The 14,934-nt window shown below is 39.6% G+C and overlaps 4 protein-coding genes across 4 annotated transcripts; 3 read left to right on the top strand and 1 right to left on the bottom strand.

The window, feature by feature from the left end:
* The first annotated feature begins 109 nt into the window (after window positions 1-109).
* On the top strand, window positions 110-2,677 carry fabp3 (fatty acid binding protein 3, muscle and heart). The gene is made up of 4 exons (XM_057353945.1): window positions 110-275; window positions 1,662-1,834; window positions 2,148-2,249; window positions 2,396-2,677. The coding sequence occupies exons 1-4, from the start codon at window positions 203-205 to the stop codon at window positions 2,447-2,449; spliced, it is 402 nt and encodes a 133-aa protein (XP_057209928.1). The 5' UTR covers window positions 110-202; the 3' UTR covers window positions 2,450-2,677.
* Window positions 2,478-5,220, bottom strand: zcchc17 (zinc finger, CCHC domain containing 17). The gene is made up of 8 exons (XM_057353944.1): window positions 4,999-5,220; window positions 4,755-4,834; window positions 4,616-4,673; window positions 4,433-4,533; window positions 4,193-4,284; window positions 3,975-4,075; window positions 3,414-3,532; window positions 2,478-3,263 (listed from the first exon to the last, which is right to left on the bottom strand). Exons 2-8 carry the CDS (start codon window positions 4,827-4,829, stop codon window positions 3,108-3,110), a joined length of 702 nt encoding a protein of 233 aa, XP_057209927.1. The 5' UTR covers window positions 4,830-4,834; window positions 4,999-5,220; the 3' UTR covers window positions 2,478-3,107.
* Window positions 5,221-5,296: 76 nt separating this feature from the next.
* On the top strand, window positions 5,297-9,189 carry snrnp40 (small nuclear ribonucleoprotein 40 (U5)). The gene is made up of 10 exons (XM_057355492.1): window positions 5,297-5,537; window positions 6,108-6,237; window positions 6,360-6,453; window positions 6,561-6,726; window positions 7,302-7,424; window positions 7,525-7,645; window positions 7,787-7,869; window positions 8,521-8,582; window positions 8,664-8,767; window positions 8,967-9,189. The coding sequence occupies exons 1-10, from the start codon at window positions 5,427-5,429 to the stop codon at window positions 9,014-9,016; spliced, it is 1,044 nt and encodes a 347-aa protein (XP_057211475.1). The 5' UTR covers window positions 5,297-5,426; the 3' UTR covers window positions 9,017-9,189.
* Window positions 9,190-9,306: 117 nt separating this feature from the next.
* nkain1 (sodium/potassium transporting ATPase interacting 1) lies at window positions 9,307-14,480 on the top strand. Its single transcript, XM_057355493.1, has 8 exons — window positions 9,307-9,699; window positions 9,887-10,186; window positions 11,297-11,434; window positions 12,004-12,084; window positions 12,617-12,814; window positions 12,903-12,963; window positions 13,053-13,134; window positions 13,675-14,480. Exons 2-8 carry the CDS (start codon window positions 10,133-10,135, stop codon window positions 13,679-13,681), a joined length of 621 nt encoding a protein of 206 aa, XP_057211476.1. The 5' UTR covers window positions 9,307-9,699; window positions 9,887-10,132; the 3' UTR covers window positions 13,682-14,480.
* Window positions 14,481-14,934: the final 454 nt, after the last annotated feature.

The following is a 14,934-nucleotide window of genomic DNA, read 5'->3' as shown; positions in this document are numbered from 1 at the left end:
GCCTGTCTTTCATCTCTCTTCTTCTGTTGAGGTTTTGCTCCTCCCCTCTCCTCCCCCCAAGCTTATAGTGATGACATCACAAACAGCAGTTATAAATCAGCCAGTAAGATCGCAGGAGCTTAGTGGTGCTGTCTTACCCTCTCTCTCGCTTTCTTTCTCCGGCTCATTCTTTTTGCTATTGTTCCCTCACTCAGCTTTCAACATGGTCGAGGCTTTCGTTGGCACATGGAACTTAAAGGAGAGCAAGAATTTCGATGACTACATGAAAGCCCTCGGTGAGTAGGAGGCTGTGGATGTGTGTGTATACCTGATGGCTGAACTTGGGGTGTGCCTTTGATGCAAGTAAACACATGTAAATTGGGTTTGTTTATAATAAAATCAATTTTGTGCCTAGTGGGAAACTGTGTATTCCCAGGAAAACATTGATTGTGCAAGGTGCATGGGTGTGTGTCTGCATGGGTGTGTGTCTGCATGGGTGTGTGTCTGCATGGGTGTGTTAAAGATGGAGTGCATGTGGTGCAAGATCTTTTGTGCTAAGGAGCCTCAAATGTGCGCACACACACAAACCCATGCGCTCTCCTCTCACACGCATATCTGAGAAATACCACAACCACGTGTGACTATGAAGCTGAACAATCAAATTATTAAAATATAACCTTTTATCTTGCTGTGTTGAGAAACATTTAATTCGTTTTGGCACTTGATGCATTTGAACAATCAAATGTTTTTGTAAGGTTTCCCAATTCGTTTTGTTCCTTAAAATGTGGCAATACGTGTGATATGCTTGTCGGCCATCTTTAGAAAGCTGATTGCTTCTGATGATATTTCGTGAATAACAAAGCGTTGCTGAGTGAGCTGTGGTTTAGGAGAGGAAGATGTGGGAGGGAGGCTGTCTGATCAATCAATGTACAGCATTGTGGCTGGAAGAAAGAACAAGAGGAAGGGGGAGGGTGAGAGAGTAGGTTAGTTCAACCTTCTTCCCCCAAACCATGAAACACAAAATGAGATATTTTGAGAAATGTTTTGGTGATTTTGTGTCCATACTTGAAGTCAATGGGGGCCTATGTTGTTTGGTTACCAACGTTCTTTAAAATATCATCTTTTGTGTTGTGCGCAAGAAAATGTTATACAGGTTTGTATTGACATAAGGGTGGGTAAAGAATGAAAGAATTGCCATTTTTGGGTAAACTGCACAAACCTCACAGCTACTGAACACAGAGTTTCTGTTCTTTATATAGGGTCAATGTAGTCTGACTATATTTTCCATTTAAAGGCTACTTCCACATAGTATTTAGTACTGTACAAATCAATACTAATAGCTGCATTCTCCCCAAGCTGTCTGTTTGCTCATTGATTGACCATTTTGACCGTTCCAGAGTTTAGTTGTGTGCAGTTGTTCATTTGTGACCAATAATTGCAAATATGCAGTCTTTGTTTAATTATTACTGTACTGCCCTTAGGCGTCTGGATACTTTTTCCTTAGTTTTTTCCACTAACAAGGAAATGCTTACAGGTGTGGTCCCCTGTGGTTTAAACAAATCAAAAAATGTTGTGAGAACAATTTATCCACATTGTACATATCCACATTAAATTGATTCTTGATATTAAATGCACTCACTTTGTGTTAGTATGCATTTTCTTACTAAATTTATTTGTTTCAGGCGTGGGTTTTGCTACACGTCAGGTTGGCAGTATGACCAAACCCACGACCATTATTTCCATGGACGGCGATATCATTACACTTAAGACCGTCAGCACTTTCAAATCCACAGAAATCAACTTCAAACTGGGAGTGGAGTTCGATGAGACCACCGCAGATGACCGTAAAGTCAAGGTAAACTCAAAGCTTCGGTTCCCGTGCTTGTTTCTCGAATGACACGTTAGCATTAACATTTCATTGGTTTATCAGCCAGTCTTGTGAATTGGGTGAAAGATGGTTAAGCTCATGTCTGATAACACAAGACGGTTTGTCTGTAGTAAACAATGGGATCTTTTAAGATGGTTGATATCCTGTGACATTCATTAGGTCAGTGTAGACAAAGAAACAGCACTTGTCACTGATGTATGTAGCAGGAATATAAATGAGAGGGGTAACAATGGAAAAACTGTTTCTAATTGTGTCTTTACCCTGTGTGCGCATTCTTCAGTCAAAACTAACACTGGATGGAGAGAAGTTGGTTCATGTTCAGAAATGGGAAGATAAAGAGACGACCCTGGTCCGAGAAATCAGTGGCAACAATCTCACATTGGTCAGTATCGTGTGTGTGTGTTTAATGTAGAGTCCGAGGTAGCAAAGCTTTGCTAAATAGCTACTTCTGCCTATTTATTCACTCTTTGCATGCATGTGAGTGTTTTCTGTCAAGAATGTACATCGGTCTCTCTCTTTTCCTAACAGACACTGACACTTGGCGACATCGTCTCCACGCGACACTATGAGAAGGGAGAATAAAGGGAAACCTCAGTTACAACCTGTCCTCTTATCCTGACGACATATTGTCAATGGTTATGTACATTTTCAACCCTTTCTTTAGCACCGTTCCAGAAAGTCAGAATAAAATTCCAACTTCGTACCTCCAGATGTCTGTACGATTGCTTTTCTTGGGTGTGTGATATGCCACTACGTTCAGTGTTAACATCTACATCTTTGGTTTGCAATAAATGTGACATTTGCTCCAAATCAACCGTGTGTACTTTATAATGTCAACATTTCCATCAGGTGCTCCAGTGCCGTGACCTGTATTGTGTAATCCCACAGAGTCCCAAAGGACGCTGGCACTGTTACCTTTATGTTGAAGTGTGTTCCATGTGAATGTTCTAATTTAAGCATGTTCCAGTGTCTGCTGGGTGATGTGACTGTATTCTAAATCGAGCTTATTGGTGTCTCGTGTCTAGTGTGTGTCTGGGTAAAGGGTCACTCAAGGTTCCCGAGTAACCCTTTTAAACTCTTGCAAAAAACAAACTACATATAAATTTAAAATTCATTAGTTTAATATTGATATAAACACAAAATGCATTTAAGCTGCTATCAGCTACACACACCTGTACATCTCATACCTATACATCGAATGAACGCATGCATGCATAATTTGCTGGTTGAACATAAAATATCATTTTGTTTTGTGTTTGTGCTTCTTGTGTTTTTTCTTCTCTGAACGTGTGTGAGAATGCCGTGGCTTCTTGGCATCATCGCCGCTGCTGTCAGATGAAGAGCTGTCTCTCTTTCTTTCCTTCTTTTTCTTCTTTTCTTTCTTTGCCTTTTTTTCCTGCAGGAAAATAAAGTGTGCCATGAGTAAACCAGTGAATAAGGGCTACAGTTAGCAAAAATATAATGGGGCTGACTGACAAATAAAAGCGTCATGTCACAATACTTGTGATAACAGCCAGTGATTGGTCTCTGAGGGGTGTGTCTGCACCTTTTTACGTTTTTGAGGCTGTGATTGGGTGTTCTGAGCAGATGGTTCCTCCTCTTCCTCTTCTGGCACTAAACTGTATTGCAGTCCAGGCTGTGAGAAGCAGTCCTTGGCAAAGTGACCTTTCATGCAAACACACATATGCGTCAATATTTATAAGTTACACTTTGTCATAACAGGTGTTCAAGGATTAAAGGTACAAGTCTGCAAATAAAGACATTGTGGAAGTGTTGGCCAGGTATTAGCTCTGAAGGTGATACTAAACAATACTATTTGCTAGTATTAACTTTGTGCCTGAAATCAACTGAACTAGCGTTAAAGGAGTAGTTTTAAAATTACAATTTTAACACATAAGCGTCCGTGTGTTTATTTTCAAGTAGTATTGTTTATTTCAGTAAATTTATCTTGTCCGTAATGCGTCCAAATAAAGGAAAAAAGCTTTTTTGAATGATTGTCTAAATTAACAGGGTTGAGTTAAAATAAAAACTGTTTATCGAACGGTCTGTGTTTAAGGTAAACTGGAACTGGGTCAGTTTGACACAGTCAGGAGGTTACGTTGCTCACCTGTGCAGCCACACTTTTTGCATGTGGTGTTGAGCACAGCCTCCAGGGTTATTCTTTGCCCCATGTGATCTCTGAACTGCCTCCGTCTGCGTTCATCTTGCCTTTGTGGACAACATTTATTAGCATTCAAATTTGTATAAGTATGCCAGAAGATGACTTGAGTGTTTTACCAACAAACCTGTGACTACATAGTATTCATGTACTGTAAAACCACTTACTCTGCCATTACATTGTTGGGGTCTAAGTCTCGCCCAGTGCCTTGATTAACAGCTTTCATAGAGAAAGAGAGTTTGACTTTATCATCTCTAATCTGATGGAATCAAAAAAACAAGTACAATGTAAAAACAAAACAAATCACTGCGTTAAGCAGATGTATAGTTATAACCTACACTTGTGAAGTACAGTATGGCTTTAAAAGCTGTCATTATTGTATATGTATACATGAATACTGAATTTACCTCTCTGCCAATGACTTTTATCCAGACATTCTCCCCCACATCAACAATTTCAGCCGGTTTCTCCACCCGACATGCAGACATCTCACTCTTATGAACCAGACCTGACAACGCAATCACACACACAATGTAAAATCTGTCACTGTATTTGCACACAGACACCACTGTAACTCTATCCAACATTACCTTGTTTCCTGTATCCTGGAATCTTAACAAAAGCTCCATATTCTGTTACAGAGGCAACCTAAATAAAGAAGATCGTGAGGTTAAATTGAATCAGTAAGAGAGAGATTTATGTGATTTTAGATTGCTTCTAAAATCTGACCTCTCCTTTAATGATGCTGTACAAAGGAGGTAGTCCATCTAATCCTTCTGGTTCTCTCATGTACTCCTCGGCCATTGCACCTGCAGAAGGTAAGTACATGATTTGCTATCTGCCTGTAATTCGACATATTGGTGCATAAAACAGATCCACTATTTTGTGCTTTTACAACTACATAAGGATGGCGTCAATAGTGTTTCTGACACAATTCATCCTAGTTCGTGAAAGCCAAGATTAATCATCTTACCAAACGGTATCAGGTCTTGTCCACTTTGCTGTATCTTTAAGACAACAATGTACAAAACATACAGAATGAGCGAGTCAACACTCGCAATTGTAAACAATTTTGCCGCTAAAATTTGCGGTACAATATAACCTCCGACAACCCCATAATTATTTTATACATCAGAAAAATACGTAAACACATTTGCTGTAATGTTTCTCCTGCGTTTACGTTTAACGTGAGTCGTGTGACTTGTTCCGGTTCAAGACTGAACAGCGACCAATAAAATCGCGCTTTGTGTGAACCAACCAATCAGGAGCTTTGCGTTGCCGGATGTGTTTTCTTCGGCGAGCGTGTTGGTGGTGGTGGGCAGCTTGAAAACTCATTCATTAGAAAGGAAATAATTTTGATCTGCTTTCTAGTATTGGCGGAATTTGAGTGTTTTTACAACCATGATCGAACCGAAGAAGCGAGCGGCTGATATGGCAGTTGTTCCGGCCGGTGTGAAGAGACCACGGACCGAGCTGGTGGCCGCAGCGCAGTCCCAGCAGCTCTCTGCTATGGTAACAAAGATCTGAATTAAATCCTTTCTAAATTTTCCAAAGTTGTAGATGTGTGGATGGGTCTTTGTGTGGTCCCAGACATTGGTAGCGCATTGAAGGAGAACTTCCTCTAATATCCACAACTGCAATCAAAGGATTGCGGATACATAGGGGGACTCATCACCCCTGTGGTTATAACACCACCTGCATAAACGTGTGTGTGTGTGTGTGTGTGTGTGTGTGTGTGTGTGTGTGCGTGCGCGCGTGTGCGTGCGTGCGTGTGTGTGTTTATATATCCCGGTGGGGACCTAAACCTGAATGCACACCATATCAATGAGGACTTGTGTCACCGTGGGGTCCAAAATTGAGGTCCCCGTGGGGTCCAAAATTGAGGTCCCCATGGGCAAAAAAGCTTATAAATTGTACAGAACAATATTTTTTTATATCTAAAAATGCAAAATGTTTTCTACGATCTTTATGTTTAGGGGTAGGGTTAGGGGATAAAATATACAGTTTGTACAGTATAAAAAGCATTACGGCTATGGACTGTCCCCACGGAGATAATAAACCAGACGTGTGTGTGTATGGCAGGGCCCCCCACGAAGCTCCAGTCTGCATGCTCCTATAATGTTGCTCTCTGGTCATGATGGAGAAGTTTATGGCTGCAAGTTTCATCCCAATGGAGCTACGTTAGCATCCTCAGGATTTGACCGCCTCATCTGTGAGTCATCGGTCCGCTTTCCCTTGTGTTTGTGTGACAATTATAACAGACATACATTGAAAATGATTGTGTAATGTTGATGTGTACTAGTATATCTGTCAAAGTATTGTTTTGTATTGCAGTGTTATGGAACGTATATGGAGACTGTGAGAATTACGCTACACTTAAAGGCCACACTGGAGCTGTGATGGAGCTGCATTACAACACAGATGGAAGGTGTGTTCTTGTGGAAAATAAACAGGCCATTATGATGGACCCTGTAGACTCGCTCTTGTGCTCATGCATATGTTTTATTTTTTCAACGAGTCTGTGCTTTTTTCCAGTCTGCTCTTTTCAGCTAGTACGGATAAGACGGTGTGTGTGTGGGACAGTGAAACAGGGGAGCGTGTGAAGCGTCTGAAAGGTCACACGTCCTTTGTGAACTCATGTTTTCCTGCACGGCGCGGCCCACAGCTGGCCTGCACAGGCAGTGATGATGGAACTGTGAAGGTACATATGATACTAAATCTATTTCTCAAATATAGATCCTAAACTCTCCGGAATATCGGTGTGCAGATAATGAGATAATGGTAAAAGTTCTGATTTTATTTTTACTCCGCCTTACTGGGACACTTTCAACATAATTCTAATATTTTATAAGAACTTGTTGAAAATGGATGTGGTGCCAGGAATGATCTAATGTTTCTTTGTTGTTGCAGTCACTCATCACAGTTTTTGTAATCGTATACCCGCCCCCCTTGTCATTGTAAACCTTTATGACTTTCTTCTGCAGAATACATATTTATTTTAACAACAATGACCCCTATTGACATCCATTGTATAGACATGAAACCACTGAGACATTTCTCAAAATATTTTTGTAATATGTGTTTCACAGAAGAAAGAGTCTTATAGCATTTTTGATTGACATGAAGGTCAATAAATGATGACAGAATTTTAAATTTTGGGTGACCTATCCCTTTGAACGTGTCTAAAATAGTGTTGATTTCAACCTGAGAATTGTATCTTTGAATTCTGATAGTAAATGTCATAGTATTAATTTCCTAATTTGTGTGTTATTGTAGTTGTGGGACATCAGGAAGAAGGCCTCTGTTCACACATTCCAGAACACCTATCAAGTTCTTAGTGTGACATTCAATGACACCAGTGACCAGGTCATCTCAGGAGGCATAGACAATGACATCAAGGTCTGTGTGTCCACAACATGTACCTTAAATTGTCTAGAATCTGGGCTTTTTGCATAAATCCATTCTTATACATTTATGTCTACATGTTTATATGCTGTAGGTGTGGGACCTGAGGCAAAACAAACTGATTTACAGTATGCAGGGTCATGGAGACTCTGTTACAGGTCTCAGTCTCAGCTCAGATGGGTCTTACTTGCTTTCCAATTCAATGGACAACAGCGGTAAGTTACATGTGTATATTTATTCATATTAAAGATAATGTGTTTTACTAACTGTATCCATCACATTGGTTATGCATCTCATGATTTCTTCCTAGTGGGTTTCTTTGTTGTTAATTTATCTTGATTCAATGTTTTGTGCAGTGCGTGTCTGGGATATCCGTCCATTTGCACCAAAAGAGAGGTGTGTGAAGATCTTTCAGGGAAATGTCCATAACTTTGAGAAGGTAAGCTCAACTTTTTTTTTGAATCTTAAAAATGCTTGCTTTATTCTTCATAGTTTATACATACAGTGAAATCGTTGTACTTTGTAAAGATGATAATACGTACATTTATTTTTGGGAGTAGAATTAAGCAGATGCCACAGACGCTGAGCTGTGGGCAATACATATGACTCAGTTTCACTTACCACGTGCGGTTCATGACCGGCATCTTTTAGCGGTGGGACTGCACCATCTATCAGTTTCAAACGATCTGCAAATCCAGCGTTATATCCACCGTTTATATAACATTCCTCACCGAAATACAGTGAACAAACACAATTGAACGTGCCGAACGAAGGAGCACACTGATGGGTGTGCTCTTTCTCCCACTCTCCCTGGTTGATGCGTGGGCGTGCTTTTCCTGGGGAATTCTCCAATAAGGGACTAAGAAAAGTTGTTACGAAATGGAATTTCATGTTTGAAAAAACTTTCTGAAACCTGTACGAACGTTGGAGGAGTGTATCGAGCAGATATACTATGTCATACGTCCAACTCGTATTTTGACAAGTAGACCATGTCAAGCATGAGAACCCAGCACGTTTAACATTGTAAAGAAGTCAGAATGCCTGAAACACCGTTGCACATCCCCTTTTAAGTTTTATTTTGTTTGTTCAGAATCTTCTCAGATGCTCATGGTCTCCTGATGGCAGTAAGATTGCTGCAGGTTCTGCTGACAGGTATGTGTCATTTGAATGGTTCATGCATTTTACTGTTGTATTATTATTATTATTATTTAACATGATGTGTTTGTGTTTTAGGTTTGTGTATATTTGGGACACAACATCCCGCAGGATCTTGTATAAACTCCCTGGTCATGCTGGATCTGTCAACGAGGTGGTTTTTCATCCAGAAGAACCCATTGGTAAAAACACATTAGTTTCTTTTTTTGTTTGACTTTCAAAGATGGTAAACAAGCAAAGAGCAATGTGGTTTTTATTGATTTACATTTGAGCATTTTGCAGGTGTTTTAAATGACACAAAGTGAGCTCTGAAGTGATTCATCCATACTGTTTACCGTCTTTAGCTTTGTGTAATTCCACATTTTTTTTTGCCATTCACAGTGCTTTCTGGATCCAGTGATAAGCGCCTTTACATCGGAGAGATTCAATAACTCTGTGTGTGTGTGTTTGTGTGTGTCTGCGTCTGAATGGGAGTGAGAAGCTGAGTTGTGAGAAATGTAATTTTCAATTGGCAAATGATATTTAGTTGGAAAAATGATGATCAGTTGGAGAAAAATGTTAGACTTGATTTTCTATGCTTTTAATAAACATCTTTTCTGAAGAATGTGTCTGTTTGGTTTAGTGTGATTGCTGCATATGGCTGCACTGAAAAATATTGGTACTTGTACTTAGGGTTGGCTAGTAATTGCACAGCTACACAGTTAGTATGTAAATGTAGAACAGGAGCGTAAAATGCTACGAAAATATTTGTAGCATACCATGTACCTATTTTTAAATATATATTTTTTATCATGAAATGTGTTGTATGCATGCAACGAATAATTATATTCTTGTAGGAATATGTCATTTATTAAGAGTGTCCAAAGCTGCAAGCTGTTTCTTTGTGTGGTAACACCTCATGTTGTGCCGGACGGTCGGCGAGCGTCTCTATGCGGTTGCGCGAGCGGGTTGCAGAATTGCACGAGGGTGTCTGATTACACCCAGAAACCCCTCTCCGCTCGCCCACCCGGGTACCGATGTTGACAAAGAGCCGGAACAGAAGGATGGTTGATCGAGCTGCAGCGTCAGACTGAGACCACTCGCGGCATCGGAAAAGCGAATAGCGGACGGCACGGTAGGTCACAAAGCCACGCTTTGTGCTCGCTACGGATTTCTTTTGCTTTATTTTCTTACCTCGCGCCCTTACACCCCCCGCTCGCGCTCCGCCTGATGCTTATCATATGATGCTCATTTGTGCCCGTTAAGCACGCTCCCTCTCATTCGTGATCTGTTCTTTGTGCTATTTTGGTTTCTAAATGAAGGTGTGGCTGATCTGGTAGGATTCGGGATCTACCTGCTCCACGCAATTCCATTAAGACAATTCAAGCGGATCGCAGCGGAGATCCGAAATGATCAGCGGCGATCTGAAGGCATCACGGAAGCATGAACGAGGCCCGGTGGGCTTCTTGATGTTTTGAACGTGATCGTGAAGCGAGCTGGACCTCACCGGGAACTCCGCTTTCTCCCGACGCCTCGCCGGGCCCAAACCGTGCCTCAAGCGCGAGAGCATGGGCCGGTGCGACGGGAAGTGCACGCTGGTGGTCATCTTCTGCCTGCAGCTGGTAAGAGCGTGTTGGTGAAGATTGATGTTGAATGCATGTCTAGTCTTTTGTGAAAATGTATATATGTATTATGTATTGACTATAGAGAGAGGTCAAGACTTTTTGGTTCTGATTTGAGGGGGTGATGCCAAAGGGCTTGTGGGTAATGGGGAAGATGTCCTGGTTCCAGTTACTTTGGGTACCAGTAGAGATGCTTGCAAACTTTTTCTTAGAGAAACTTCATGTCCTAGATATGTAGGTCTGTGGATGTTTTTGTTTGTGTAACGCAAATGAGTGTATGTGTGAATGAGGGGTCTCCTGAGGATGGGGCTCTTCTCTCATAGGGCTGTGGGTTGGGGCTCCAGGCAGTTTCCATGGAAACAGCTGCAGCAGAGAGCTTTGGGATTGCTCTTGTGTGTTAGAGAAAGACACGAGGTGTTATTTATTTGCTTTTGCCATAGTGGGTTTAATGTTGTTTTTTTAAAGTGCAGTTGAGAGTTTACTGCTGAGTCTGCACTGTTAACATTCAAACTCCTTATCAACATAAATCTGGGCTGTATGGCTAACCTAACCCCATCAATGTCTTTTATAACGGATATAGATTTTCTATCTGTCTACATGCCTCCTTATGGCTGTGTGGTCAATCTGCAGTGCTGGATGCTGGTGCTAGGCAATTTCTTGGATGGACATTACTGGTCTCAATATCTGCAGAGAATCAAGGCCAACAATACTAGATTTTGTGTACCAAATCTCTGCCAACATAATTTGGGAGTCCTCAACAGCTTGTTTTGCCAGGAGACTTGCAGAAATAAAATCTATATAGTCTTATGTCTGTACAGACAGACATGTGGGTGTTTATAATATGTAATAGAGTTAATAGTTATAGGGTGAACTAGGGTAATCTGGGATTTCAGACCAACAAACTTTGACTTTGACAGCTAGAAAATGCTGAATTAAAATGCTTGTAATCAGAACGTAGGTGCCCCACATTACTATGTGTCCTATTTTGCCCTAGCTTGCCCTACATTGTCTTTGCTTTTTTGCATTTGCTGTTGTGTTTGTTCACAAGAAATGTCGTAGTTTTGAATGTTGGGTGTTTATTTTAATATACACTTCATTCTTTGTTCATAGGTTGCTGCTTTACAGAGGCAGGTGTTTGACTTCCTGGGATATCAGTGGGCACCCATCCTTGCCAATTTCCTCCATATCATGGCTATCATTATGGGAGTGTTTGGAACTGTGCAAGTCCGCACTAGATATGTTATAATGGTATGCGATGCATATACACATTATTACAATGTAAAAGTTAACAGATCCAGAGACAAAAGCACCGATTGTTTTTACAATCTAATGCACACATATTGTCAATGGAACATGTCATCCACATAGTTTAAAGGAATAGTTCACCTTCAAAATGAAAATTCATAATTTAATCACCCTGTGGTAATTTTAAACCTGTGTGATTTCTGATTTTCTTTGCAAAACAAAAAGAAGATATTTTGAAAAATGTTGTAAACCAAAAACCGTTGGTCCCCATTGACTTCTATTGTTTGGACACAAACCAATGGTTTTCTGTTACCAAATTTTTCCAAAATATCTTATTTTTGTTCTGCAGAAGAAAGAAAGTCACACCGGTTTTAATGACAAGAGGGCGTGTAAATAATGACTGAATTTTCATTTTGAAAGGGGAACTATTCCTTTAAAGTGGGTGACTGAATTGTTGTCGTCTTTACATACACTTTATGTAAATAGCATAGTTTAACGAAAAATCACATATCTGATTTCATCATCTTTTGTGTCATCGTCTGTCTATCTGTCTTTGCATACTTCTGTTTTAGTATGCTGTGTGGCTTGTGGTCTGGGTTGGCTGGAACTCTTTCATCATCTGTTTTTATCTGGAAGTTGGACACTTTTCACAGGTTCGTGAATGTAATGCATTATACCCAGTAGGGGTGTCGCAATTTAATAATAACCATGATGATGAATATTATGTTAATACTACACATACAGTATGTCCCAAGTAAATCAGCACCAGTATCTGAATGACAGGCCAACATATAGTAGGTTTTGCATTTTGCTTTAAGAGATAACATTATAACATTTTGCTTTAAGAGATTGAATGGTTACAAAATCACTGACTCCCTACACATTTTAAAACAATTAAATTTAAGAAATTTACTAAAAATACTAATTGTTATTGTGAATTATTTTGGCTGTGAAATCATTTAGCCACTACATTTACAGTTAGCATACTTTTATCAACAAAAAACATAGGCAGCATAATACAAGATCATCCAAAATACATTAATTGACAAATATTTGATTTAATGCAGTTATGCTTTTTCCTCAGGATTTTCATATTGAAGTCCCTTAGTGAATGTAAATTAATTTTGAGTGCACACTTTGGGGATTTTGTTGGCTAAAAGCTCTTTGGGTTCTGTGTTTGTGCAGGACAGGGGTTTCCTAATGACATTTAACACATCACTTCACCGTTCCTGGTGGATGGAGAACGGGCCTGGTTGCTTAGTTACACCAGTGCCTGACTCACCATTGGCTCCTCAGGATCATCATGTGATCACCGTCAGTGGCTGCCTACTGGACTACCAATACATAGAGGTGGTCAGTTCAGCCTTGCAAGTGTTCCTTGCAGTGAGTACACACATTTAGAAGCATCATAAACATACGTCAGCAGAATTGTATTGTAACAATTTACATCTTTGTTTTTTCTTTGTTTCAGCTCTTTGGATTCGTTTATGCCTGCTATGTTTGTAAAGATTTACTGGATGATGATGATTCATGTAAGTGTTCTGTGACGAGTTTTTGCTGTCGTCAGGAACTGAAAGTCACATTGAGTTACATGATTTTGATTCCTTTCTCTTTGTTACAGTGGATTACATTGCTGGATTTGACTCTTATGGTTACCAACCTCCACAAAAGAGTTCTCACCTACAGCTGCAGCCTCTCTATACGTAAGTACACATACAGCCATAGAAAAAATTAAGAGACCATTTCAAAATTATTTTCAGTTTTTCTGTATTTATTTCAAATGAAAACATTGTTTCTATTTATCTGCATTTTACATTTATCTGAAGAAACAGGTCGAAATAACAGAAAAGATGCTCTGTATTTTTTCAGACCTCAAATACTGAAAACATGTTTATGTTCACTTTTCAATACACAGTCATATTTGTACATGTATTTAGGAAAATAGTTCCAAAAAATATATATTTTCAATTTGATAACGTCAATTTTTATCATAGTTTTCATGTGTCTTGTCATTCTGTCAGTCTTTCACTTTTCCCAATATTGTTGTATAATGACCACCAAAGTGTATATTTGAGTGTATATTAGTGTATTTTCTCCGGCAACAAATGTTGGTTACAGCTATGCTAGTAGTCCTTAAAGTAAAAACCCCATGGCCTCTTTTTTCTTCAAAATGTTAACTTAATTTATAAATTGACATGAAAGAAAGAAAATAAAAAAACCTTTTTTTCTCATCTCATATTTAGGGCTTGATAGAAACCAGAGAAAAACCCACCAGAGGGAAACAACTGCTTGTCTCTGGGAGATGAAGTCCTCTGCAATGTGGGATACGTTCTACCAGCTCCAATATCTGTCTCTCATACATTGTCTCCCTCTGCTGGAGAAATTCTATAGTGCAGCACCAGCCTGCGTGTGTGTGACTGAGTGAGTGTGAGAGAGAACAAGCTTAGGAACCAGACAATGCTTAAGCCCCATTGAGACGAGCATTACTAAATAAGACTTAAAGATGGCAACAGTGTGTGTGTTCAAAAGTGCGTACAAGCACAAAGGACTTTGTATACGTTTGTGTTGAGCCATGTAATCTTTGAATTCATGCTTGCTCAGCACTTTCAGGTGTGTGTCTGCGGGTGTGTAAGAGAGATTGTTTATATTCCGATGTAAGACACTATAATGTAACGTGTTAGATGAATGTTTTAGGTTGGGTAGATGTGTATTTGGAGAATGCTGTAGGACTTTGTGCATGTTAAAATCATGGTAGAGAAACTTCGTGCCTCTGGGTGGCTCTAATATGTCTGCGAGCATGAGTGTGTGTGTCTGAATTTGTTGATGTACACAGACAATACGTTTTGATAAGTATTTATGCACCTAACACATAATGTGACTAGCCATAAATGTTTATTTGAAGACAACTTTAGAATGAATGTATGTTGATGTACAATACTTGTTTCAGAAGGGATGTGTCTGAGTGAGTAAATAGGGTGCGTGAGGAACACACCTGCGTATGGGAAGGGTGGGACGGTTGTTCAGCATAATAAACAGTCTTTCTAGATTATTCTTTGTCTTGTTCACTTAAAAACACACCACAAAGGGTATGTCAGAAATAAAGCACTATTGTCATATTCTTCCAAGAACATGCATATGAAGATACAATGCTCTGTATCAGTTTCATGGTGCTTTTAAATGTATAAACCAAGTGCTCCCCTGGGAAAGCTGTGAATCAGATATGAAAACATTGAGCAGACTTTTTTTTATCTCATTGTGTGTCATTATTTGCAATAGTTCGCTTGCATCCATCCGATGCCCCGTCTGGAATCTAGACAAAGGCAACAGTACACATTCCAAGCAGCCTTATTTTTTACTTTTGAATAAAGGATATACTTTGTTAGTTTTTGTTAAATAATTAAAAAATCCAAAGTTTTCGAAACGCATTTCTAGATTTAAAAAACGTAGTCTCACTTCCAACAACAAACATGTAGAGGTATAGGCTATAATTTTAATAAAAAGCT

This window comes from Triplophysa rosa, linkage group LG16 (assembly GCF_024868665.1).
Source record: "Triplophysa rosa linkage group LG16, Trosa_1v2, whole genome shotgun sequence".
Lineage (NCBI taxonomy): Eukaryota > Metazoa > Chordata > Actinopteri > Cypriniformes > Nemacheilidae > Triplophysa > Triplophysa rosa.
The sequence above is the reverse complement of the archived record's forward strand: the minus strand, read 5'-3'. Positions and strand labels throughout refer to the sequence as shown.

What these genes read in the sequence shown, in the direction of transcription:
- fabp3 (XM_057353945.1), top strand. Translation starts at nt 203, where the DNA reads ATGGTCGAGGCTTTCGTTGGCACATGGAACTTAAAGGAGAGCAAGAAT. An exon ending in TGACTACATGAAAGCCCTCG is followed by an intron (nt 276 to 1,661) that starts GTGAGTAGGAGG and finishes TATTTGTTTCAG; the next exon opens with GCGTGGGTTTTGCTACACGT. An exon ending in GTGGCAACAATCTCACATTG is followed by an intron (nt 2,250 to 2,395) that starts GTCAGTATCGTG and finishes TTTTCCTAACAG; the next exon opens with ACACTGACACTTGGCGACAT.
- nkain1 (XM_057355493.1), top strand. Translation starts at nt 10,133, where the DNA reads ATGGGCCGGTGCGACGGGAAGTGCACGCTGGTGGTCATCTTCTGCCTG. An exon ending in GCACTAGATATGTTATAATG is followed by an intron (nt 11,435 to 12,003) that starts GTATGCGATGCA and finishes CTTCTGTTTTAG; the next exon opens with TATGCTGTGTGGCTTGTGGT. An exon ending in ACTGGATGATGATGATTCAT is followed by an intron (nt 12,964 to 13,052) that starts GTAAGTGTTCTG and finishes TCTTTGTTACAG; the next exon opens with TGGATTACATTGCTGGATTT.
- zcchc17 (XM_057353944.1), bottom strand. Translation starts at nt 4,829, where the DNA reads ATGGCCGAGGAGTACATGAGAGAACCAGAAGGATTAGATGGACTACCT. An exon ending in CCCAACAATGTAATGGCAGA is followed by an intron (nt 4,076 to 4,192) that starts GTAAGTGGTTTT and finishes TTGTCCACAAAG; the next exon opens with GCAAGATGAACGCAGACGGA. An exon ending in AGCCTCAAAAACGTAAAAAG is followed by an intron (nt 3,264 to 3,413) that starts GTGCAGACACAC and finishes ATTTTCCTGCAG; the next exon opens with GAAAAAAAGGCAAAGAAAGA.
- snrnp40 (XM_057355492.1), top strand. Translation starts at nt 5,427, where the DNA reads ATGATCGAACCGAAGAAGCGAGCGGCTGATATGGCAGTTGTTCCGGCC. An exon ending in GTGATGATGGAACTGTGAAG is followed by an intron (nt 6,727 to 7,301) that starts GTACATATGATA and finishes GTGTTATTGTAG; the next exon opens with TTGTGGGACATCAGGAAGAA. An exon ending in ATGTCCATAACTTTGAGAAG is followed by an intron (nt 7,870 to 8,520) that starts GTAAGCTCAACT and finishes TTGTTTGTTCAG; the next exon opens with AATCTTCTCAGATGCTCATG.